The sequence below is a fragment of the Camellia sinensis genome, chromosome 8 (genome assembly GCF_055761805.1).
Source record: "Camellia sinensis isolate YWXY chromosome 8, ASM5576180v1, whole genome shotgun sequence".
Lineage (NCBI taxonomy): Eukaryota > Viridiplantae > Streptophyta > Magnoliopsida > Ericales > Theaceae > Camellia > Camellia sinensis.
This window is the reverse complement of record NC_138968.1, coordinates 132932148-132956214: the sequence shown is the minus strand read 5'-3', so window position 1 is coordinate 132956214 and position 24067 is coordinate 132932148. Positions and strand designations below refer to the sequence as shown.

Here is a 24067-nt window from a genome sequence, read left to right as displayed (position 1 = left end):
AACACACCAATGTAACACTTCAATAACATAACCCCTCCAGTGTAACACACTAAAAATCTCCTTAGTGTACTTTTTCCAAACGTAACAACGTAACACTCTAAACTTTTCCCAAACATAATACTTTAATGTAAAACACAAAAAAACTCTTTAATGTACTTTTCTCAAACATAACACTCCAATCAATATAATCTCAAATGTAACATTTAAATGTAACACACATAAAAAAAAAACTAAAAAACTACTTAGTATATTTTTTTCTAAACGTAAGACTTACAGTTTGAAATTATATGTTACCCAAAGTTTACTATCAAAATGTTTGTACTCCTTTTGAAATGGTTGAACAATCCCACACATTATTAGAATGGTTTGAAGAATTCCACGTCCTTTTTTTGGAGTGTTATATTGAAATATTACGATTGAAAAAATTACACTAAGAATTTGTTTGGAGTGTTACATTAAGGAGTTTTTTTGGAGTATTATATTGGAGTGTTACGTTTGAGTGTTACATTAGAGTGTTACAAATTGAAATTATACATTTATTCAAAGCTTATTAAGAAGTTTTTGTACACCTTTTGAAATATTTAAAGAATCTCACATCTTTTTAGAATGCTTGAAGAATCCCATATTTGAAATCATTCTAAAATAAAAAAGATTCTCTTATAAAAATTTGTCACAACCCAACCCTCATTCCAAGGGATTAGAAAAGTAACCGGCCAGTAATCCGAGATTGCCAAAAGCCTGCTTAATCTCAAATTTGATTCTCATAGGTTATGTATCTTATCTTTCTAGCATAAAAGGGGAAAAAAAAAAAAAGAAATAAAGGTATAACCGTAAATTCAATTTTCAAATAATATATTAAATCCATCTTTTCAAAATCAGTGGGACTAATTGGTCTATAAGAAAACTCTTAGGATTAATCGGATCACCATTTCTCAAGATGTGATTTATAGGTAAATTTTCCTAAAATGTAACACATAATGACACTTAGTATTTTCATTATTAAGAAAATCAAAAATTAAAATAAAATAAAATTGAGTGGAGAGTTTGAACTTTAAAGAAACCCTATTAACGTTTATTGTGTATGAAAATAATGAGGTTTAATATATACGTTGAGTAGTAATGGTTATTGACGTGTATAAGCCCATAAAGGCCATGAATCACTATGAACAACCCAATCCCATTACTTGGAGCCCAATACATAACCCAGCTGGTAAGGTCCAGAACAGCTGGAATCCAACATGGCATAAAGAGCCAATGACATTCAGACACATGGCAGGTGAAGGACGAGCCACATCAGTAGACCAAGATCTGCAAAGTTATTGCCACTGCACATCACCATTAATGCAGCCCATCACAACATTTATTACGACAATACCTCTCCGTCGGAACAAGACCCCCTTACCCTGAACAAGGTAAGCTACAGCATAGACTTTCGGCGAGGAGGACAGGTCGGAAGGGATAGCGAAATGATTACCAAAGGATATAAGCAAACATTGAAGACAAGAAGAAGGTTAAGCTTTCTATCTCTGATCTCTCTATACACCCTACTTCTCCTTCTAACTTGCTTGTCGGAGGGTTCACTGGGGGACTACCCTGTTCCTCGTTGGACTTGTTTGTAGGTTATCCGGTGGGCTTGATCATTTGGACGTGGGCCTGAGGAGCTTGGACTTGTCCGATCTATTCACTGGAACAAACTGTATCATCAGTTGGTGCCGTTTGTGGGAAAGACCTTGCTCCGCGCGCCAGTTGTGCTCATTATTGCCGGAGACCCTATTCCAACAACCTTTTTCTCCTACTCATCAAAGTGTATGGTCACGACTAGATTCATGGCTTCTTACAATAATGCTGCCGACCATCAGGCTGACCCCCCCAATCCAAACAACCCACCGCAGTATTTTATCGAGCTTACCAACAGCATTAACTGCATGGCCGAGCAAAACCAGGCCCTGTTAAATGCTTTACTCCAAAGAAACCTTCCGATGCCTCCTCCACCACCTCCAGGTATTCCACCCAACCAAGAAAGAGCCTCGAGCCATACTGTTCCGCAACCCTATCCACCCAACTTGGAAGGTTTGCAACCTCCTCCCCCACATATAAATCTACTACCTCCACCTCCACACCCGTCGGTCGTGGCACTAGCCCCTGAAGGGGAAGCCAGCAGCGTCCAGCCCCCATTGACTGACCATGGTGACAACATTCCCCTCTGGGACGCTGAACTCCGAGCAATGAAGCTCCAACTCCAAGGGGTCATGCAGAACATTCAGCATAAACCCTCTACCACGGCAAACTCACCATTTGTTGCCTCCATCCGGGACAAACCTCTGCCTGCCAAGTTCAAGATGCCCACCATTGAATCTTTTGACGGTGCGACGGATCCAGTCGACCATCTGGAGACCTACCGAACCCTCATGATCCTCCATGCCTTCCCTGACGAGATCATGTGTCGGGCTTTCCCGGTGACACTGAAGGGGTCAGCTCGACTATGGTTCAGCCAATTACCAGCAGACTCTGTCTCCACTTTCCAGCGCCTCAGTGACTCCTACCTTAGCCATTTCATTGGAGCCCAGCGCCAACGCCGCCCGGCAACCCAACTCCTCAACATCCGTCAGACTGAGGGGGAGTCGCTGCGCAGTTTCGTTACTCGCTTCAACACCGAAGCCCTGCAAGTTGCGGAAAACGATGACAAGGTCATCCTCACGGCTTTTATGACCGGGCTACGATCGTCCGATTTCCTCTTCTCCCTTTCCAAAAACCCCCCGACCTCTATGGTAGCCCTACTCTGCAAAGCCCAGAAATACATGAATGCTGAAAATTCACTAGCCGCTCGGCAGGATCCAATAGCTAAAAACCCGAACCCCAGAGAAAAGAGAAAAGACTCAGAACCCAGAAACACCCAGTATAATAGCCAAATACCCCACTAAACAGACCGACCTCCCCGCGCTGACCGGTCGGCACCAGCCTGACCTCTCGGTCGGTTCGAGCGGTACACCCCCCTTAATTCTCCCATGGAACAAGTCCTCAACCAGATTCAATGGGACTACCCCCTCAAATGGCTCCTACCTTCATGGACCCCTTCCAATCGGAAAGACCAGTCCAAATATTGTCGTTTCCACCAGGACCATGGCCATAACACTGATGACTGCATCAACCTCATGGATTAGGTCGAGACCCTAATACGTCAAGGGCGTCTCTACCGGTTCACGGACACCCGCCATCAGCAGAGGCAAAGAACCGAGCCCCTCAAAAACAACCGCCGGTGCACTTCACCCCGATAGCCAGCCCAACCTAACCAAGGCCATGATCGCCCTCCACAACAGCCTCGGCCACCAGGTAATCCCCCTCCGCCAGTTGGTGAAATCCGAGTCATTTCAGGTGGCCTTGCTTGTGGGGGACCATCCCGTTCGACTCAGAAGGCAGAACTCAGAAAGATAAGGCAAGGCTCAGACAAAGCAGTTGCCACGGTAGACCGACCCTCCAAACAGCCCAAGCAGTGGACATAGCCCATCACCTTCACGGACGCCGACTGTACAGGTATCCGTTATCCTCATGATGACCCTCTCGTCATTTCTGCCCTTCTTTCCAACTATAAGGTCAGACGGGTTCTCATCGACAACGACAGTTCTTTAGACATCATATTCCTCAACTGCTTCTGCCAGCTCAAGACTGGGGAGAAAAGTCTATCCCCCCTCCAAACCCCTTTGGTCGGTTTCACTGGCGACCGGGTGACCTCCATCGGCTTCATCGATCTCCCCATCACCATTAGCGAATACCCACGGCAGACTACCAAGTTGCTCACTTTCCTTGTAGTCGATTGTCCCTCTGCCTACAACATCATCCTTGGTCGCACCGTCCTTAACACTTTCCAAGCTATCACTTCAACCTGCCACCTCGCCATAAAGTTCCCTACCGACCTGGGCGTTGGGACAGTAAGGGGAGAGCAGACCATAGGCAGGGAATGTTATGTTGCCTCACTCAAGGAAGTCAAGCTGAAAGAGGTCATGATCATTGAAGGACTTGACGTCCGAGATGAGGACGAACTGCTCAGAAGAGAACCGGTGGAGGAGTTCGTTGAGATTCCCATCGATCCCACCAACCCAATGAAAACTGCCAAGATCGGCAGCTAACTATCCCCCCAAGCTAAGGCCGACCTTACTGCCCTTCTGACCGAGCATAATGATGTATTTGCCAGGACTCATTTAGACATGCCAGGCATTGACCCCTCTTTCATAACTCATCGCCTCAGCATTGAACCTCATTTCTGACCTTACCACCAGAAGCAGCGCATCTTTCATCCGGAGTGCAATACTCTTATAGCCGCAGAGGTTGACAAGCTCCTTGAGGTCCAATTCATCAAAAACGTGGACTATCCTAAATGGTTGTCAAACGTGGTTCTAGTCCGCAAGAACAATGGCAAATGGCGACTTTGTGTCGATTACTCTGACCTGAATCGAGCTTGCCCCAAAGACAGCTATCCTCTTCCCCGCATAGATCTGCTGGTTGACGCCACGGCCGGTTATCAAATGCTCAGCTTCATGGATGCTTTCTCTGGTTACAACCAAATCCTGATGCACCCGTCCGATCGGGAACATACATCCTTCATTACCGACCAAGGTACCTACCACTACCGTGTGATGCCATTCGGATTGAAGAACGCTGGGGCCACCTACCAACTGTTGGTCAATGCCGTTTTTCATCACCAGATAGGTCGGAATATGGAAGTATATGTCGACGACATGCTAGTCAAGAGCAAACTCTCCACTGATCATCTGATCGACCTGCGAGAGACCTTCGCCACCCTATACAAGTACCAAATGAAGCTCAACCCAGAGAAGTGCACCTTCGGCGTAGGATCTGGGAAGTTTTTGGGTTTTATGGTCAGTCAGCGGGGCATTGAAGTTAACCTTGAAAAGACCAAGGCCTTGATCGAGATGCAGTCACCCAGAACGGTTAAGGAGGTTCAAAGACTCACTGGCCGAGTTGCAGCCCTCAACCGCTTCATTTCCCGCGCAACAGATAAGTGCCTACCATTCTTCAAAGTTCTTCGACAAACTTTTGAATGAACGGCTGAATCCGAAGAGGCTTTTCAACAATTGAAACAGTGCATGGCCAACCCGCCCTCATTTCACAGGCAATCACGGGTAAGCCCCTCTTCCTCTATTTAGCCATATCAAGCACCGCTGTCAGTGCAGCTCTTATCAGGGAAGACGACTCTGTCCAACGACCGGTCTACTACATCAGTCGGGCCCTCAGGGGAGCGGAGCAGAACTACCCACTGTTAGAAAAATTGTCCTTGGCCTTAGTCACTGCCTTCAGACGACTCCGTCCTTACTTTCAAGCCCACTCCGTAGTGGTCCTCACCGACCAACCCTTGAAGAAGGTCATGCAGTAACCAGAACTTTTCGGCAGACTCATGCAATGGTCAATGGAACTCAGCCAGTTTGATATCTCTTACCGGCCTCGAACAACAATTAAAGGGCAGGCTATCGCCGATTTCATCCTGGAATTCACTAATCCTACCCAACCACTGCCTCTCCATCCCCACCAGCTCGCATCGAGCCAGAAGACCCTCATTCTTGGACTCTCAACGTCGACGGATCATCCCGCAGGGAAGGTAGTGGGGCTGGCCTCATCCTCACTGCCCCTAAGGGTGGTTATTTCAAATATGCTCTCCGTTTCTTGTTTAAGGCCAGTAACAATGATGCCGAATATGAGGCATTGATAGCAGGTCTTCGCCTAGCCAGGGATATTGGTGTCAGCCACATCCGAGTATTCAGTGACTCCCAGCTCATCGTCGGACAGATCACGGGAGAATTCGATGCCAAGGAGGACACGATGCGGGCTTACAGGGACATTGCACTTCCTCTTGTTTGCCTCTTCAATACCTTCCACATCAAGCACATTCCTCGGGCCGAAAACTCTAAGGTAGATAAGATGGCTCAGTTGGCTTCCGCAGACCAGTCCGACCTCAGCCATGGTGTCCGCCTCGAATACCTATCCCACCCCGCCATTTTCCCTGACTAGCACGAAATATAATTCCTCCAAAATGAGCCCATCTCTTGGGCGTCGGACATCTTGCTATTTCTGACAACAGGGGAACTTCCAGACGACCAACAACAAGCTGCTAAAGTCAGGGCCCGGTCGTCCAATTACATCCTCGTCAGCGGCATTTTGTACAAACATGGTTTCTCACGCCCCTATCTGTGGTGCCTTAATTCGGCTCAAGCAACCTATGTGATGCAAGAAATTCATGAGGGTATCTGCGGCAATCACTCAAGCGGCAGGTCCTTGGCCCACAAGATACTTCGCACTGGATATTTCTGACCTACTCTCAACCAAGATGCGACTGACTTCGTGTTCAAATGTGATAAGTGTCAGCGTTTTGCCAACATCTCCCATGCTCCTCCTACTGAATTGATCACACTTTGCAGCCCCTACCCGTTCGTCAAATGGGGGATCGACCTAGTTGGTCCTTTACCCACCGGCCGAGACCAGACCAAATTTGCCATTGTCGCCATTGATTATTTCACTAAGTGGGTAGAGGCAGAACCCCTTGCTAAAATTACCGAGCGGAACACAACCAAGTTCATCTGGCAGTCGATCGTTTGCAGGTTTGGCATCCCCCAGGCCATCGTCTCCGACAACGGCAAACAATTCGACAACGCTAAGGACAGGAAGTTCTGTGCAGACCTCCAGATTCAACCATGTTTCTCTTTCCCCGGTCATCCCCAAGCCAATGACCAAGTTGAGGTCACCAACTGTTCTCTTCTGAAGATCGTCAAAACCAAGCTAGAAGTTGCTAAGGAACTTTGGGCTGAGGAACTATTAAATGTACTCTGGGCTTACCGAACTACAGCTCGGACTCCCACTGGGGAAACCCCTTTCCGCTTAACATACGGCGCTGAGGCGGTTATTCCGGTGGAAGTCGGTCTGCCTACTCCTAGGGTTTTACATCTGGATCCAGCACTAATGGAAGAGCTCCGTCGGGCAGACCTGGACCTAATTGAAGAACTCAGAGAGACCACTACTGTCAGACTGGCCTCATACCAACAGAAAATGAGAACACACTACAACCGCAAAATCCGACCAAGGGAGTTCGCTGTAGGGGACCTTGTCTTGAGAGAAGCAACTCTTGCCACCAAAAATCCGACTGAGGGTAAACTGGCAGCCAAATGGGAGGGACCTTACGTTGTGCAAGCCCGACCACGTTCGGGCACTTACCGACTTCAGGACATGGAAGGTCGAGTCCTCCTCCACCCCTGGAACGCTGAACACTTGAAGCGCTACTTTCAATAAATTCCTACTGTTGTATTGCTCAGTTGTTGTATTTTCTTTTTGATGCATAATGTAAACTTTGATCGACTGGACTACACTGTCCATGACGACAATTTTATATCCCAGCTATCTGTGTGTTGTCTCAATAACATTTTCATTTGCAGCACTTATTAACAGCCTCAGCCAGACTGAGCACCAGAAGCCTTAGCCAGACTGAGCACTAAAAGCCTCAGCCAGACTGAGCACAACAAGCCTCAGCCAGACTGAACACCAGAAGCCTCAGCCAGACTCAGCACCAGAAGCCTCAGCCAGACTAAGCACAACAAGCCTCAACCAGTCTAAGCACCACAAGCCTCAGCCAGACTGAGCACCAAAAGCCTCGTCCAGACGAGCGCCAAAAAGCCTCAGCCCGACTGAGCATGAAGCACTCGGCCAGACCAAACCTCAGCCAGCCTAAGCATAACAAGTCTCCGCCAAGACCGAGCGCCACAATTTCAGGTTCAGACTGAGTTACTTACAACGTCAGTGAATCATAGCTTAGCCCCAACTGAGCACGCATGCAGGGCTCGGTTAAGGCCACCCATGCAAACTTCATGCTTGTGGAATTAGTAGACACACTTAGTCACAATTCCAGCTCCAAGTCTTTACACCACTCTTTGCTCAGTCAAATTCCAAAGACGTTCTTACACGTTTTCTTTTCAAGTCAGGTTATTTTCTTCTCAATCAAACTCTTACAAGTCAGCCTTTTTCCTTACAAGCCTAGCCTCACTCCATAAACCACTAACCTACTTGAGCAGTGTGGCAAACACAAACTTATAATTTTATTACATTTTAAATTTCACTCTGCATTAAAGAGTTCCTAACTTTACTCTGCACTGAGTTTTTATTACAAGTTTAATTTCACTCTGCATTGAGGAGTTCCTAACTTTACTCTGCATTGAGTCTTTATTACAAGTTCAATTTCACTCTGCATTGAGGAGTTCCTAACTTTACTCTGCATTGAGTTTTTATTACAACTTCAATCCCACTCTGTCTTGAGGAATTCCTAAATTCAGCTTTTATTACAAGTTTAACTCCACTCTGCACTTCACAATGATTCATACACAAGCTCCACACACAAGCCACCATTTTCATCCATTTTAGATGCACAAGCAAAAACAATCAAATACAAAACACAACTGAAATTTTATTTATTCACAACTTTATACATAAGTTCATTACAGCAATTAAAAAAAAAACAAAACAAAACAATAACAACCATAAAATGTCTGTGCAAGGTCTTTTTCTTCTTCTTCAATTACTCCTCTTCGCTAGACACAAGGTTCTTCAATACCCTCATCCAGGGGGGTCTGGGCTACATCGTCGTCGTCGATTTTCACACTACTTAGGTCCAAGTCTGGGAACAGCTCCTTAGCTTTACGCTTGAACATCTTCCAACCACTGTCCAAGAACTCAACCATTTTGTGTTTATAAAAGTCTGATCGCTGGAAGCTCTCAATCACTTCTGACTCAGTCCTGCCTCCAGCGGTCGTCCTTGATGGGCCCGCCCCCCCAGACTCCTCCCTCGCCAAGCTGCTGGCGACCGCGGCATCAACTGCCATCTAAAATTCAGCAGACCCCTTGAACTGATCCACTGCTGCAACACACAGATCGGGGTATGTCGCCCTTTCAGAGGCTGCCTTGGCCATCCCTTCGTCCAGATCCTTCTACAGGGTCGCCCTTTCAGAGGCCGCCTTAGCCCTCTCTTCCTCTAACTCCTTCTACAGGGTCACCCTTTCAGAGGCTGCCTTGGCCCTCTCTTTAGCCAACTCCCTCTGCACGCTCGCGCCTCTTAGAAGATGCCTTGGCCCTCTCCTCCTCCAACTCCTTTTGCAGACCGTTCCTCTCCTCCATTGCCTTCGCGCACTCGCCCTCCAGCTCCCTCTGCAGACCGTCAATCTTCACGTCTGCCTCATCCTTCTGTTTAACCAGCTCTTCATTACTGGTCATCGCCTCTTCATGCCGTTCGAGCACGACCGCACAGGCTTTTTGGGCCTCCTCCAGCTTCTTTTGCTCGCCAGCCAGCTGGAACTCGAGCGACACAACCTGGCAGCGTTCGTTCTCCAGCTCCAACTTGACCACTCGCAGCTCAGCATGGGCACTCTCCCAGTTTACACTCTCCTTCTTCAACCTTGCAAGTTGAGCCTTGGCCTCATCTACCTTGAGTTTTGCAGCCTAGCCTTTCTCAGCAGAGCCCCTGCTAAGGTGGTTACCTCCATTTGAGCGGAGCATAACCCCCTCAGCAGCTCAATCTCATTGAATCTAGCTGCTGAGCGCAAGGCTGCCTCTTCCACAATCCCCATAAGGCGATCTGCTCCTGCCCTGGCTGGGCCCTCTTCTCCCTCTAGCTGGCCAGCCATTGCGCAAGCGTGGTAGATCGCAGTCGTGAGACTGACCCCCCCTCCTTGGGGCACAAGACTGCCTTGGGACTATTCTCCTCCCCTTGGCTCAGGGCCTGTTGCCCTACCTTCTGCTTGCACTTCGGGGGCGACCTTCGCAACCCCTGAGGCGATCTCCACCACCGCTGGGGCGACCTCCACAACCTCCAATGCTGGGGTGACCTCCACCACTTCTTGGGCAGTCACCCTTCCTGGGGTCTCCTCCACTGCCCCCTTCTTTGCCTCCTTGACCATAGGGGTGTCTTCCCTCCCAACCTTCGCCTTCTTCGACCCAGGCGCATCTGCAGCCCCCTCAGGGGCACTCCTCATCTTCTTCTTCTTCTTCAGAGCCTCCCCTTCCTTGTTCGCCTGCTCCTTCACAGGATCCACTGGGGGCGGTCGTGGCACAAAATTGCCTAAGTCCTTCCCCCCAGCGGCTTGGGGTGTGGTTGGATCCTCTCCCGCGCGATCGGCTTAGGCGGTCGGTCTTCCTGCGCCTTCTTAAATTTCGTGGCCTTGGCCAGCATGGCCCTATCCTTAGCCTCCTGCACTTTCCTCCTTGCCTCTAGTTTAGCTCGCTCCACATCTCCCCCGCTCGGCTGAGGACCCAACCCTACTACAAACAAGGTTGAGGGTTGAACGAGTTCGTCCTACCTGACCCCCTCCTTCTCCCACCACGCCTTCGCCCTCTTTATTCTCTCCTCTGCTGCTGCTCCCAGCTTTGGCTCCACAGACTTGGTGGGCACTTTCCAAATAACCCCTCCACTGGTGGACACATAGAACCACCGTGGTCTCCACCCCTTGATCGACGACGACAGCCCCGCCACCAGCCCTTTCCCTGCTGCTGCCTGCAGAGTGACCCAAGTCTCTTGCTGCCCTGAGGCCTTGTGACATACGAAGAATTCGTCTACTATCATGGCCGCCCCTTCATTCGCCTTCAGCCACGCACTTGCACAGGCCAGTACGATCTTTCATGCATTGGCCATTAGTTGGCCCGACGCTACCTCCAAACGATTCAGGACATCTACCACCACTTGTGGTAGGGGTAGCCTCAATCCTCCCTTCAATGCTTCCTCAGAAAGGGCAAACTCCCCTGGCCTGGCGTCGGATGGCCTCTCCGTCGACACCGGCAACAATAACTCTATTTCAGCAGGCACCTGGTATTTTTTGCAAATAGCCTCCAAATCTGCTGCAGTAACCGTTGATTTGTCAGCCTTCGTGTGCTAGTGATCTGGTTCCACCTGGCTGATTGGCTTCGGAGCTGCCATTACGGTGGGGACATGAGATCGTACCACCGGCTCACCCACCCTCTCCATTTGCCTTTTCATCCTATACTGCTCCGCTAACTCCACTGCATCGTCATCACCAAGCGGATCCACCCTGGCATTCGCAGCTTCTTCTTGGGCCATTTCTATGGTATGTCTGCGAATCGCTTCAGATGTGGGTACAAGAAAATCGAAAAAGTGTTGCAGAGGTGTATCGTGAGCAACAAAGGAGTTAACACTTGGGATGTTTTGATTTTTTTCAAACAAGTAGGTGAATCGAATAATCCCAAAAGCCCAAGGCTTACCCGTATTCCAAGGGTCACAATTAATTTCCGCCAATTTGAAAAATTTTCAAAACACCCGCCAAAGCTGTCTTTTTAACACCCATAATGACCTATCGTTTCATTTCTGATCCAACGCCTAATCTCCCCCCCCCCGCGGGATGTTGCCACATGTACGACCACGATCCACTGTCTTCTCCCCTTACCCTATCTTTTCCACTTCAAATCACCACGTGACACGCCGCCTCTAGAGCCCCACGCCCCTCCACCTCACCCTTCACGGTCGACCCTCCTCGTGGTCGACCCTCCCACTCGGTCACCCTTCGCGGTCGGCCCTCCTCGTGGTCGACCCTCCCACTCGGGTGGATTGATCTACTTCCCTACTCTTTAAGCTTGATTCTCACATCTTATAGCTCAATTTATATGAATTCATGCATGAACAACTTAAATCCACAATTAAAAGAATGAATTTCCTACCTTAAGTCATGAATTCCAAGTATGCTAACTCAATTTTGCAAGTTCCTTTCAATTCTTCTAACTTCCAAAGCCAACTCTTGTTGAATCAAAATTTTTCTCCTACTCTCCCTCTCTCTCTCGGTTTCGTCTTGTGGATGGAGAATAGTGGTGAAACAAATGCATAAATCAAGTCTAAACAATGTTTTAAAAAGTGGCCCACTCAATGGCAAAACTTGTAATTAACCTAGGCTCAAATAATTTAACGTTAACTAATCTAATTTACTCATTCCAAATTGAATTTTAATTAAACTTACCATAAAATTCTATAAATCTTAATTAGCACATAAATGAAGTCGATTTTTGATTCGGACGCCGATAAGGCTTTCAATTCGCAAACCGAAACTAAAACGTGAACAGATCTTTCTATGCCTAACAGATATAGACACAAACAATGCATCACACACATGCAGTTTAATGCAGAATTCACCTCAATTGCTAATTAGGCATAATTAATCATGGATTAACATTAATCAGAGGTTGGGGTTGTTACATGAAGCCAATGTTGATGCGGGAAGATAAGTGAATTATTAAAGTCTTGATGTAACGAGTGAATTTGATATATAAAGGACACTCCTAGCAACATCGAAAAATCCTAAAATTGTAAGAATAATGTTGGTTGTATACTAATACATCTCAGCACACTTGAACGCAAAATGATCGGCAACACTCTGTTTTCTATTTGTATGTTGATGTTGATGGCTAAATGAGCATGACTTATGTTGTCTAATTGACACTAATCGGCATAGTGTTATGCTCATTTTCATTGCTATTATGTAATTTACAGTTATGCCAAAATGTTTGGGTTTACTATTTGCCAAATGCACAGTATGACATTGACTGAATGTGTATGTATAACATTTGGAAGTATGTCAGCTAGGAACAACCAAGTAGGACAACAAACTACTGTTACAAAAAAAAAAAAAAAAAACAATTGCACACTAGGATATGGTACGTTGACGATCAATTCAATAATAAGTAAATATAAAGTGTGGACAGTGTGGTAATGTAATGTTTTTGTAACCTGTCATTTGTTTTATTTTTGGTTGTAGTTCTTCATTTGTGAGCACACCGACATTGTGGAACTTCATCGGCGTAATGTGTCACCCAGGTTTTGTCGGTGGAACATTGGAAAATTGTTGGGAAGCTAAAAGGTATGGACTTGTCGGCGGACGATTCCGTAGAGGCATGAATGATGACTTGGTGGTGGTATGTTGTATATGTTTGATTTATTTTTTTGTTTTGATTTGTTTGAGTTGTTGGTTACATGTTAACTGTGGGAAAATTTTCGGGTCTGTCGTTGAACATTATTTCGTGCAGGTGGTACCGGACGCCCACGTGCTTATCAAGCGTGATGAAAATGTGTTAGATGTTGATCCGATGAATGTATGGGATGGGTGACGCCTTAATATTGAGGGTGAGAATGTGAACGTTGTAGAGCTACGGGTGGAGTCATGTACTGGAAAATATCAATTTGTGATTGTAATTATGGTAATGTAATAGTGTGCATGAAATTGTGTATGTGTTTTCTAGTGATATATGTTTGTTGTCATCATATATTGGCGTGAGTGCAATGATGGAGTCATTAATAAATGGGTTGTCTTATTTTGTTGCAATGTCGAAAAGAGTCCCTTGTTTGTTCCAGTTGCATATGTGTGTAGTAATGATGTGGATTATGTTAGATGTCCATGTTAGTGAGAGGGAAATTTAATTGATGATGTAGATGCTCAGAATGTTTAATGGAATCCTTCAGAAATGTGTTCTGTTTGAGCGAGGGTTTGTTATATTGGTGGTGAAAGATTTTGTCAACTTTTTTGTGTAGGATTTGATTGCGATTGTCCACGTAAATGTTGGGACGTGTAACTTTTATGTTAGTAAAAATTAATCAAGTTCAATGGAAGCAATGAATCTATTACGTCAGTATATGCAATTGTAGGTATGTTGAAGTTTTTATGGAATGTTGATGACTTGCATGTTATTGGCGATGATTTATTGGAGGTGTACATATTACTTACTGGAAATGCATGGTAATGAAGGTGCATTTGTCAAAATCATGTATGTAGTGGGTCTTGTGTGGGTGGTAGTGTCAAAATAAAAATAAAAAATAACAACCAACAACAACACCACGATTGCACATCAGCCCTTTATATCAAATGGCTAAACATCACCAACCCCACAAATCACTCCATGAAATCCTCCACAACAATTTCAAAAATTAACACCATACCATAACCAACCCACCCAAACGTTAGGAAAAAATCACAACTAAAATCACACTCAAGGGTAAACAAGTAAACTCCAAAATATACCATAAATAAAATGACTAATTGGTTTGAAAGAAAACTTTCAGGACTAAATGAAGTAACATTTTCTCAAATGGGATTTTTGGGTAATTTTTCTAATACATATTTTAGTAAAAAAACCTACTGCAAAATTCACTTTCCAAATAAGCCCTTAGCGTTTGTTAATGTATAATTGAAAAAGTAATTCTGCAGAATAGAAAATACATTTTAGCTAAAATTTGAGAAACATTTTTATGCAAACATTTTAAAGGATTTTAAAATAGCTTTTAAACCTATAGGTTAATATGGCAATAAATAGTTTTACTATTTAAGTATAATCTATTATTTTCACACATTTAGAATTTCACTATAAATTTAAAGGGAGATGTTTCTTTTCGGTTGGGTATCCTAACTGGAGGGTGTTGTTGGGTCTTTGTGGGCTTACCATAGAACCCACATTGATAATCTGAATCGTTTAGTATGTATGACTCGTCGAATACTTCACTCATGCAAAAAATCACGTTGATTAGATATCAATAGTTACTTGATCACTGTTGACACAAATGCGATTTGATCAAATAGTTATCGATATATGATCAACGTGATGTTTTACAATGATGAAATACTCGATGAGCCATACCAACTTGAACAGTTTGGATCATCGATGGGAGCTTCGTGGTGGGTCCACGGAAGCCCAACAATACTCTTTAATCCAATTTGAACTGAAAAGAAGCTATGGCCAAATTTAAAATGCTAATGCATAATATAAGAGGAAAAACCATAAAGAGAACAAGAGTAATCAAAAGAAAAATAGAGAAAAAGTGACAATTATAGACAATGAATTTGCTTAAGGCATTTCCAATGGGGTATCAATTTGTTCACTAAATTTAAGTAAAAGCTTCCTTTGATATCAAATGCTTTAATAGAGGGTTTTTTAGTTTCATCAAACCGTTGTTCGACCGGGCAGACGACGGGCCGATCGACTGGCTAGTATAATTTTTTTACAATTTTTTGCCTTGAGGTGGTCATCCAAGGGAACATCCGATGGTGAAAATCCAATGACAATTAACAGTGATTTGATAAAAGACACATTGATCATCAGTTTGATGAAAGAAAAGTGAAATCTTCGATTTGATAGGTATTTGATAAAACTGTTGGAGTAGGAAAAAAAAGCTATTTTTTTTTATCAAATTTAAACTTGATGACAGTTTTGAGTAACCATTAGAGATGGTCTTAAGGCATCTCCAACGGTGCATCAAATTTTTCACCAAATTTGAATAAATGCTTCATTTGAATATCAAGTGCTCCAACAGAGGGTTTTGTAGTTTCATCAAACTGCTGGTCGACCGGGCAGACGACTGGTAAGTGGACCGGCCAGTGTAATTTTTTCACAAATTTTTGCCTTGAGATTTTCATCCGGGGAAACATCCAAGAGGACATCTGGTAGGGGTGAGCATGGACCGGATTGGTCCTGATTGGGAGAAAACCAAGACCAATCCGTTATCTACGGTTCCTGGAAAATTAGAACCAATCCAATCCGTTTAAATTGTGGAACCAATCCGAACCAATCCGTTGAAACACGGATTGGATCGGTTCAGGACCACGGATTTAAATAATTAAATAACAAAAAAAATATAGACATTACATTTTCATTTCAAATTATAAACTGTAAACCATTCCAAATTAAACTTTCATTTCACTAGCATTTCCATTCTATTCCACTAGCATTTCCATAAACTGAAAACCTGTAAACATCCTATGCCACTAGTATTTCCATTCAAATAGCAACTCCATTCCTGTAAACCTGTAAACAATATAAGTAAAAACAACACCCATTCCAAGTAAACAACATCCATTCCATTATAAACTGGAGCAAACATCCTCCATTCTAAGCAAACATCACCCATTCCAAGCAAACACACATCAACAATAGTGCTGAATCAATTCCAACAAGAAAAAGGTAAAGAAGAGGGAATAAAAAGAAAAAGGTAAAGAGCATTGTAAAATAGAAATTCAACATGCAAGCAGTTCCTAGTTCCTACTTTCTAAAAAAAAATTACTATTTATGCAATCTCTCTTTTGGTTCGAATTGATATACTTACCATTTCAATATTCATAACTTAAGAACCAAACAAAGAACCTCAATAAATTATATACAATGTAAACAAATGAACAAACACCACAACAAAACTCAAAGATCAAGTTGATTAGAACCAAAAGTAACTATATGAAACTTGATCTTCTAATTAACACATCAACAAACTCTGAAACTCTTTCAACTCTATGACAAAGAGACTCACACAATGCTCTACAGAAACATTTTCAAAGCTCAACATAGTCCAAGTATTTGATGCAAGAACAAAAAATAAAAATAAAAAAACTAAAAGCTTTCAAACTGGATCAAATAAAATTACAACATGAAGGAAAACCCATCAATAAAAACATTCAATATGCAACTGGATCTTCCAATTAACACAGAAACACACTCTGAAACTATTAAATTTTATGGCAAAGATGCTCACACAATGCAGTAGAGAAAAAATTTCAAACATCAACAAATTATGCAGCCCAGGTATTCGATGAAAGTATCAGACAAAAAAAAAAAGAGTCTTGAAACTGGATTGAATAGCGTTAAAAATGAAAACCCATCAACAAAAAACACATTAAAAAACAGAAATAAAAAATAAGCTCCGAGAGGTCAGAAATCCTGGACATCAACTCAAGCTCTTTCAGACTTTAAATCCTAGACATCTTCGACACTTTTGTGCTTTGAAGTAGAACAAATCAATGTTTCGAACTAGTTTAATTTCCATAAACACTGATTTGTGCATCAATGGTTACAAACAACAACAGAAAATAGAAATACAAAACAGAGATGAAATCAGAAAAAAAAATAAAAATAAAAACAAAAAATAGAAATAGAAATACAAACAGAAAAAAAAACAATCGATCTAAAAAACATAATAAAAATAAAAACAAAAACATAATGTAAACATAAAACACAATAAAAATAAAAATAAAAATAAAAATAAAAACAGAAAAAAAAAAATCTCTTACTTACATTCACTGAATCCATTGTAGATGACATGAACAATCGATCTAATCTGCGATGGATGATCTGGGAACCTATTTCAGAGTGTTAGAGATTAAACCTATTTCAAAGTGTTAGAGAGAGAGAGAGAGAGAGAGAGAGAGAGAGAGAGAGAGAGGAGCTCACCGAAAGAGGAAGACAACAGCTATAGATCGATCTAATCTGAGATGGAGATCTGGGAACAAATAAACAAAAATAGTCACCGATCCGAGAGAGAGAGATGAGAGATGAGAACACCGAGAGAGAGAGAGAGAGAGCTCACCGACGGAGAGAGAGCAGCAGCACACCGATCTGATCTGAGATGGATGAGAGTGAGAGAGAGAGAACTCAGTCTGAGATGGGAAAGAGAAGAGAGAGAGACACCATCGATATAGAATAGAGACCTGAGATGAGATGAGAGTGAGAGGCGTGAAGGTGAGGCTGCTGGATTAGGTTTACATTTTAGTTTTTATATCATATAAGAAATTATATGGTGTGGGAAGGTATATAGTATAAAAATATAGATTATTTCTAGATGGTCCGGATCGGTTCCAATCCGGAACCGATCCGTGGCCTATGGATTTTGAATTTTCCAATCCGGAACCGAACCACGGATTCAAAAAACCAATCCAAATCTATCGGATTGGACTGGACCGGATCGGATTATGGATTTTACGGATTCCTTGGTCAGCCCTAACATCTGGTGGTGAAAATCCAATGGCAATTAACAATGATTTGATGAAAGGCATATTGGTCATCAGTTTGAATTCTGGATTTCATACGTATTTGATGAACCGTTTGAGCAAGAAAATAAGTTATTTTTCATCAAATTTAATTTTGATGATAGTTTTAAATAATTATTAGAGATGGTCTTACACAATCTTTTTAGTATGCGAATAATATATAAAATATGATTGATATAGATCTTATATATAAAAAAAATTAGTATTAACCCCTCATAAAATGGTAAATACTCCCGTGGGTGTAATTTAAAAAAATGTATGAACAAAATTGAACCTTTAAAATAAATAATTAAGGGATTGTTTGGGAAGTGACTGATTAGAATACTTTTTAACTTCTTACGAAAAAATGTAAAATATGAGTTGAGTTTGAAATGATGTAATAGATAAGTGATATGACTCAAATAAGATAATTGTGACCCAAATAGAATAATGTGCTAAAATAGCATGTGTTATTTTAATACATGCCAAATAAAGACTAAATTTCCATAGGAGCTGGAATCTGTAATCGTCAAATAGATGGGCTAGATTCAACTCAAGTCCACTGGAGTCAAACCAGTTATTGTCGAGTAAATTTAAATGGGTTGAAGAGCATGTCGAGTGAAGGTTAGCCACATGTCTAGGCTGAGTATGTAAGGAAAGTCGGTATGGCACTCCACTTTAAGTGAGCCCAAGCTATACTTCGCTAAAAGTATGATAGGGAAAAGGATTATGACATATCAATGATCAAGAGCAAAGTTACATGAAAGAATATTTATGAGAAGGGTCCAGCTTGTCTCAAGTTGAGATCAAGACTAGACCCGTCCAGTTCGGCCCATGAGGCCCATTTTTTGGGTCCGTTTGATAATCCGAACCGTTCAATGTGTAGAAATAGTTGAGCACTACATGCTTGTAAAAAATCACGTTGATCGGATGTCAATAGCTATATGATCAAATCAGTTTTGTATAAAAAAATGGACGGTGAAAAAATTAACGGTTGATAAAAAACAGTTTTGTTCACATAGCTATCGATATCCGATCAACGTAATTTTTTACAAGCATATAGTACTCGACGAGTTCTACACATTGAACAGTTCGAATTATCAAAACGAGACCTGTGGTGGGCCTCCACGGGCCCAACAACACGGTCCAGTCCGATCTTGGACTGGACCAAAGCCACAGTCTCATGAGAATGACTTTATAAAGAGTGCTGCTATTAGCACCTGCCAAAATTCTTTGGACCCCCCATTTTATAATTTTTTTTATTACAATTATACTTTAAAGTAAAATTACATTAAAAGACATTATTAAATGGAACACCTACCTATCAATAAGAATGAATACTCTATAATATTGGACACCCACCGCCTCCCCCACCCCCACCTCCAACTCCAACTCCAACTATACGTATTCCATATTTGTAAACCCTAAACCTATTACTTTTCATAACCAACTAACATAAACCCTAAATCTATTATTTTTCATAATCATCTTAAATTCTGAATGTGTTATCTTCATCACCATCATCAACGCTATTGGACTTGAAAGTTTTGCTTCACTTATTTCACTGTGTACAGCAATGGAGGAGGAGGACAACAATTCTAGTGAGACCAGCGTTCCATTGGTAAGTTTATCTATCTTGTATTAACATTGTCAGTCGTTTTCGGTCATTTTCGTTCGTTCTTGTTTTGTTCGAGCTGCTCGGTACTGGTTTGATGACTATTAGAATTATGTTCGGTAATACAGTACTGAACATAATCCTTTCGTTCAATACATAGGTTCCGAACATTGATGGAGACAGTCAGTACTGTTCAACCGAATATCATCTTCATTTTCGTCACTGTTGAACTGAACAAAACCATTAGTTTCGGGATTGTTAAAATGAACATCATTTTCTCAATTTTGAAATTACATTCACACGTGTTTTCAGGGTGATGCTTCGACTAGAGGCAGTAAGGTTGATTCAGAACTTGTAATGGATTATAGTAATGAATTTGTTACTCATGAGGTGAGTCTTTGATTGTTTTACAAGTAATGTACCTTTCTTATGTGCAATAATCGGTTAGTCTAATTTATTTATTTATTTCAGATTTTCAAGAGTTGAGATGAGTTAATTCGATGGGCACGTCAAGTTGGAAGAAAAAATGGATTTTTTATTGTCGTGCAAAAATCAGATGGGGGTGGTATTCGAGGTAAGAAGCCAAGACTTAGCTCAGCTTGTGAGAGGAGTGGATCTTATAAGGACACTCGAAAAAACAGCAGGCCTAAGACAAAAAAAGCAAGACTGACTGGTACAAAAAAATGTGAATGTCCTTTTTTATTAAAGGGCAAAAAATTAGCCACAAATGATGACTGGATCTCGATAGTTGTTTGTGGTGTGCATAATCATTCTGCTGTAGAATATCTTGAGGGTCATTCTTATGCTGGAAGGTTGTCACATGAGGAAACCTCTTTGTTGGTAGACATGTCGAAGAGTATGGTATGATCAAGTGAGATATTGGTTACATTGAAACAACGTGACGATGCAAATGCTTCCACAATGAAGACAATTTACAATGCACGTCATAGGTATAAAGTTGCTGAGAAAGCTGGGAGATCTCAAATGCAACAACTATTAGGTCAGTTAGCGATGAACAAGTACATTGAGTGGCATAGGAGCTGTGCAGATACTGAGACAGTGACTGATTTGTTCTTTGCACATCCTACTAGTTTGAATTTGTTACGTGCATTTCCAAAAGTATTGTTGATGGATTGTACTTATAAGACCAATCAATATCGGTTGCCCTTTCTGGAGATTGTAGGTGTGACATCGACAAACATGACCTTTTCAGTTGCATTTGCATACCTTCAGTATGAGAAGGAGGATAACTATACATGGGCACTTGGTCTTTTGCGTAGTGTCATGGATGAAAATACTCTTCCTTCTGTTATTGTCACAGATAGAGAATTGGCCCTTATGAATGCCATATGTACGGTGTTTCCTGTAACTACAAATTTGTTATGTAGATAGCATATTGGAAAAAATGTGCTTGCTAATTGCAAAAAGACGTTTGAGACCAAGGATAAATGGGAAATGTTTATAATGAGTTGGAATATGTTGGTTATGTCATCGTCTGAAGAAGTATACATGCAACGACTGTCTTTGTTATATAGTGAGTTTAGTACTTATCAAGATGCACTTCATTATGTTACCTCATCTTGGTTGGATACATACAACTGCTTGGACTGACACATTTATGCACTTTGGAAATTCTACAACAAATAAGTAAATACGAACATTTAAATTTACTAGTTGTTTGGTTTTTTATAACATTATTTTTATAACAGTTTATTTCATATATAGGGTTGAGAGTTCACATGCAAAACTTAAAAGATATCTTAGATCAAGTCAAGGAAATTTTGAGTCGAATTGGACAAGGATACACAATTTACTTGAGTTGCAACATAGTGAAATAAAATCATCATTTGAGAAAAGCAAGTTAGTTGTGCAACATGATTTCAAACCTACGCAGTTTAATGAGCTTCGTGGTAATGTCTCAATTACTGCATTAGAGATCATATTGGCTGAGTCTAAACGAGCATCTTCTGTTGGTATTGATATTACGACATGTGGATGTGTCGTTCGACGTACCCATGGTTTGCCATGTGCACATGAGATAGCAAATTACATGAGGGAAAATCGGCCAATTCCCATCTCTTCGGTTTGTTCATATTGGACTAAGCTTGATATGTTGAGTACCCCACACATTGTAAGTGAAGAGTGGACTTGTACACCTGAGTTAGAATTGTTTGCCAAACGATTTGAGGTAGTGGATCCAGATATGAAGAGGTTTTTGTTACAAAAATTGAGGGAGTTAGCCAAACCTATTGTACATTTTTGATTGAGCCGGAAGTGAAGTCTAATCCACGGGGTCGGCCAAAATTGAAGATTGAGACCTCCACTCGTCGTGAGCCATCTGCGTTTGAAATAGTTGCTTCAGCACAAGATAGTTATCCTCCCGGAGTCATTGCCAAGGCGAGTGTAACAACAAAAAAGGTGAAAACAAAGAAGAAATAAAAGGTACATGCTTTACTAGTGAGGTATGTAATTGTGTCATGTTGTCTACTTTATTGTCTAACATTGGCATGGCCCGTGATAGGTTCACCGGCTTCGATCATTGAATCCAAATTGCTTTTTAGAGGCATTCCCTTCTGAATTGAGACGATATATTAAATACGTTAAGGATGTTGCAGCAGATGGCAATTGTGGGTTTCGAGCTATTGCTGGTTTGATGGGTTTTGGAGAAGAATGATGGTTACAAGTGAGAAAAGATTTACTTAAAGAGTTGCATGTGCATAGTGACCACTATAGGAAATTATTTGGATCACAAGAGAGAATCGATGACCTGACAAACATCTTGGCATATTTTGAACCAAACCCTGGGTTGGACCAATGGATGACGATTCCTGACATGGGTCATCTTATATCGTCTTTCTACCAAGTCGTTTTGGTCCACTTGTCTATTCAACAATGTTTGACATTCCTCCCTCTTAGGTCAACACCGACATCTGTTGCCTCTCGCAAGGAGATATGTATTGGCTTTGTCAACAACAACCATTTTGTTCAAGTATTGGTTTCTAATATTTTTGTACATTCTTGTATATTATAACGACAAATTTCTTAATAACGACAACATTTTTGTACATTCTAATTTATTTTTATTTTTTTTGTAGCTCATTTTGGAGCCTGGTCATCCTATTCCACCCATAGCAACTAACTGGCGGAGGTACCATAACCCTTGTGCAGTAGGCTGGGAGGTTGCATACAGTTCTAGAGTGCAACATTTCAAATCACTTATCAATCTAGACGTAGCCACAATCGAAATAGTAGACCTGGATGAGGACTAATGTCATATGAGTGAGCTAGGAAATAGAATTAGAATGGATTTCAGTTATGTAATTTTCTTTGTTAAACTAACTTAGAATGGAAAAGAGTGAATTGGAATGGATTTAAGTTATGTATTTTGAATGGATTTAATTCATGTTATTTTCTTTATTCTAATGAATTGGAATGGTAAACATTGAATTGAAATGAATGTTATTTTCTGTGTTGTACTGAATTAAAGTTGATGAAAAAAGTGAATTGGGATGGATTCAAGTTACACAGTGATGAACCATATATGTTCGGCATTACAGTGATAAACGAAGACCATCTGTTCGGTACCACAGTGCTGAACATGTCAGTTTGATTCGGTTAGTCAGTGATGAACAGAAAATTCATGTCTATTCATTAGTCCAGATTTGTTTATTCAGTGATGACCATAAAGCAATAAACTTACTAATATTTGAAACAAACAAACTATCAAACCATCCAATCAATTCAAACCATCAAACCAATTCAAACCATCAAACCATCTAAACCATCAAATGTTCGGCATCACAGTGATAAACTAAGATTACCTGTTCGGCATTATAGTGCTGAATAAGTCAGTTTTATTCGGTTTCACAGTGCTGAACAAGGAGGATTTGTTCGGTTAGTCAGTGATGAACAGAAAATTCATGTTTATTTCCATCTTTGTTTATTCAGTGATGACCATAAAGCAATAAACTTACCAATATTTGAAAGAAACAAACTATCAGACCATCAAACCAATTCAAACCAACCATCAAACCAATTCAAACCATCTAAACCATCAAATGCTCGGCATTACAGTGATAAACGAAGACTACTTGTTCGCTATTACAGTGATGAATAAGTCAGTTTTATTTAGTTTTACAGTGCTGAACGAGGAAGATTTGTTCGGTTAGTCAGTGATAAACAGAAAATTCATGTTTATTCATTAGTCCAGATTTGTTTATTCAGTAATGACCATAAAGCAATAAACTTACCAATATTTGAAAGAAACAAACTATTAAACCATCCAACCAATTCAAACCATCAAACCATCTAAACCATCAAACCAATTCAAACCATCAAACCATCCAAACCATCAAACCAATTCAAACCATGAAACCATCTAAACCATCAAACCAATTCAAACCATCAAACCATCTAAACCATCAAAATAATTCATTGAGTGCCCAAAAAGGTATGGTAAAGTCATATACAAGCCTAGCACCATCAAAAAGTCTAACATATAGTAAAGTGTTATCTGGCATTTGTTATACTTGTGTCTAACACCATCAAAAAGTCTAACATATAGTAAAGTGTTATCTGGCATTTGTTATACTTGTGTCTAACACCATCAAAAAGTCTAACACATGTTTGA

The 24067-nt window shown here is 41.6% G+C and overlaps 1 protein-coding gene and 1 long non-coding RNA gene across 3 annotated transcripts; one reads left to right on the top strand and one right to left on the bottom strand.

Moving 5' to 3' along the window:
• Positions 1-15692: 15692 nt before the first annotated feature.
• Positions 15693-17543, bottom strand: LOC114275379 (uncharacterized). Of its 2 annotated transcripts, none has more exons than XR_003633703.2 (4): positions 17384-17543; positions 17248-17296; positions 17092-17156; positions 15693-15834 (listed from the first exon to the last, which is right to left on the bottom strand). It is a non-coding gene; the product is annotated as an uncharacterized LOC114275379 (long non-coding RNA). The 2 variants fall into 2 exon arrangements; XR_014338232.1 differs by having other exon boundaries at positions 15693-15826.
• Positions 17544-22255: 4712 nt separating this feature from the next.
• Positions 22256-23554, top strand: LOC114275367 (uncharacterized). Its single transcript, XM_028217398.1, has 3 exons — positions 22256-22426; positions 22533-22585; positions 23308-23554. The coding sequence occupies exons 1-3, from the start codon at positions 22256-22258 to the stop codon at positions 23552-23554; spliced, it is 471 nt and encodes a 156-aa protein (XP_028073199.1).
• The last annotated feature ends 513 nt before the right edge of the window (positions 23555-24067 follow it).

Excerpts from the sequence above, each read along its gene's own strand:
- LOC114275367 (XM_028217398.1), top strand. The coding sequence starts at position 22,256 with ATGACGATTCCTGACATGGGTCATCTTATATCGTCTTTCTACCAAGTC. Across the intron at positions 22,427-22,532 it reads ACAACAACCATTTTGTTCAA|CTCATTTTGGAGCCTGGTCA; the intron begins GTATTGGTTTCT and ends TTTTTTTTGTAG. Across the intron at positions 22,586-23,307 it reads ATAGCAACTAACTGGCGGAG|TGCTGAACAAGGAGGATTTG; the intron begins GTACCATAACCC and ends TCGGTTTCACAG.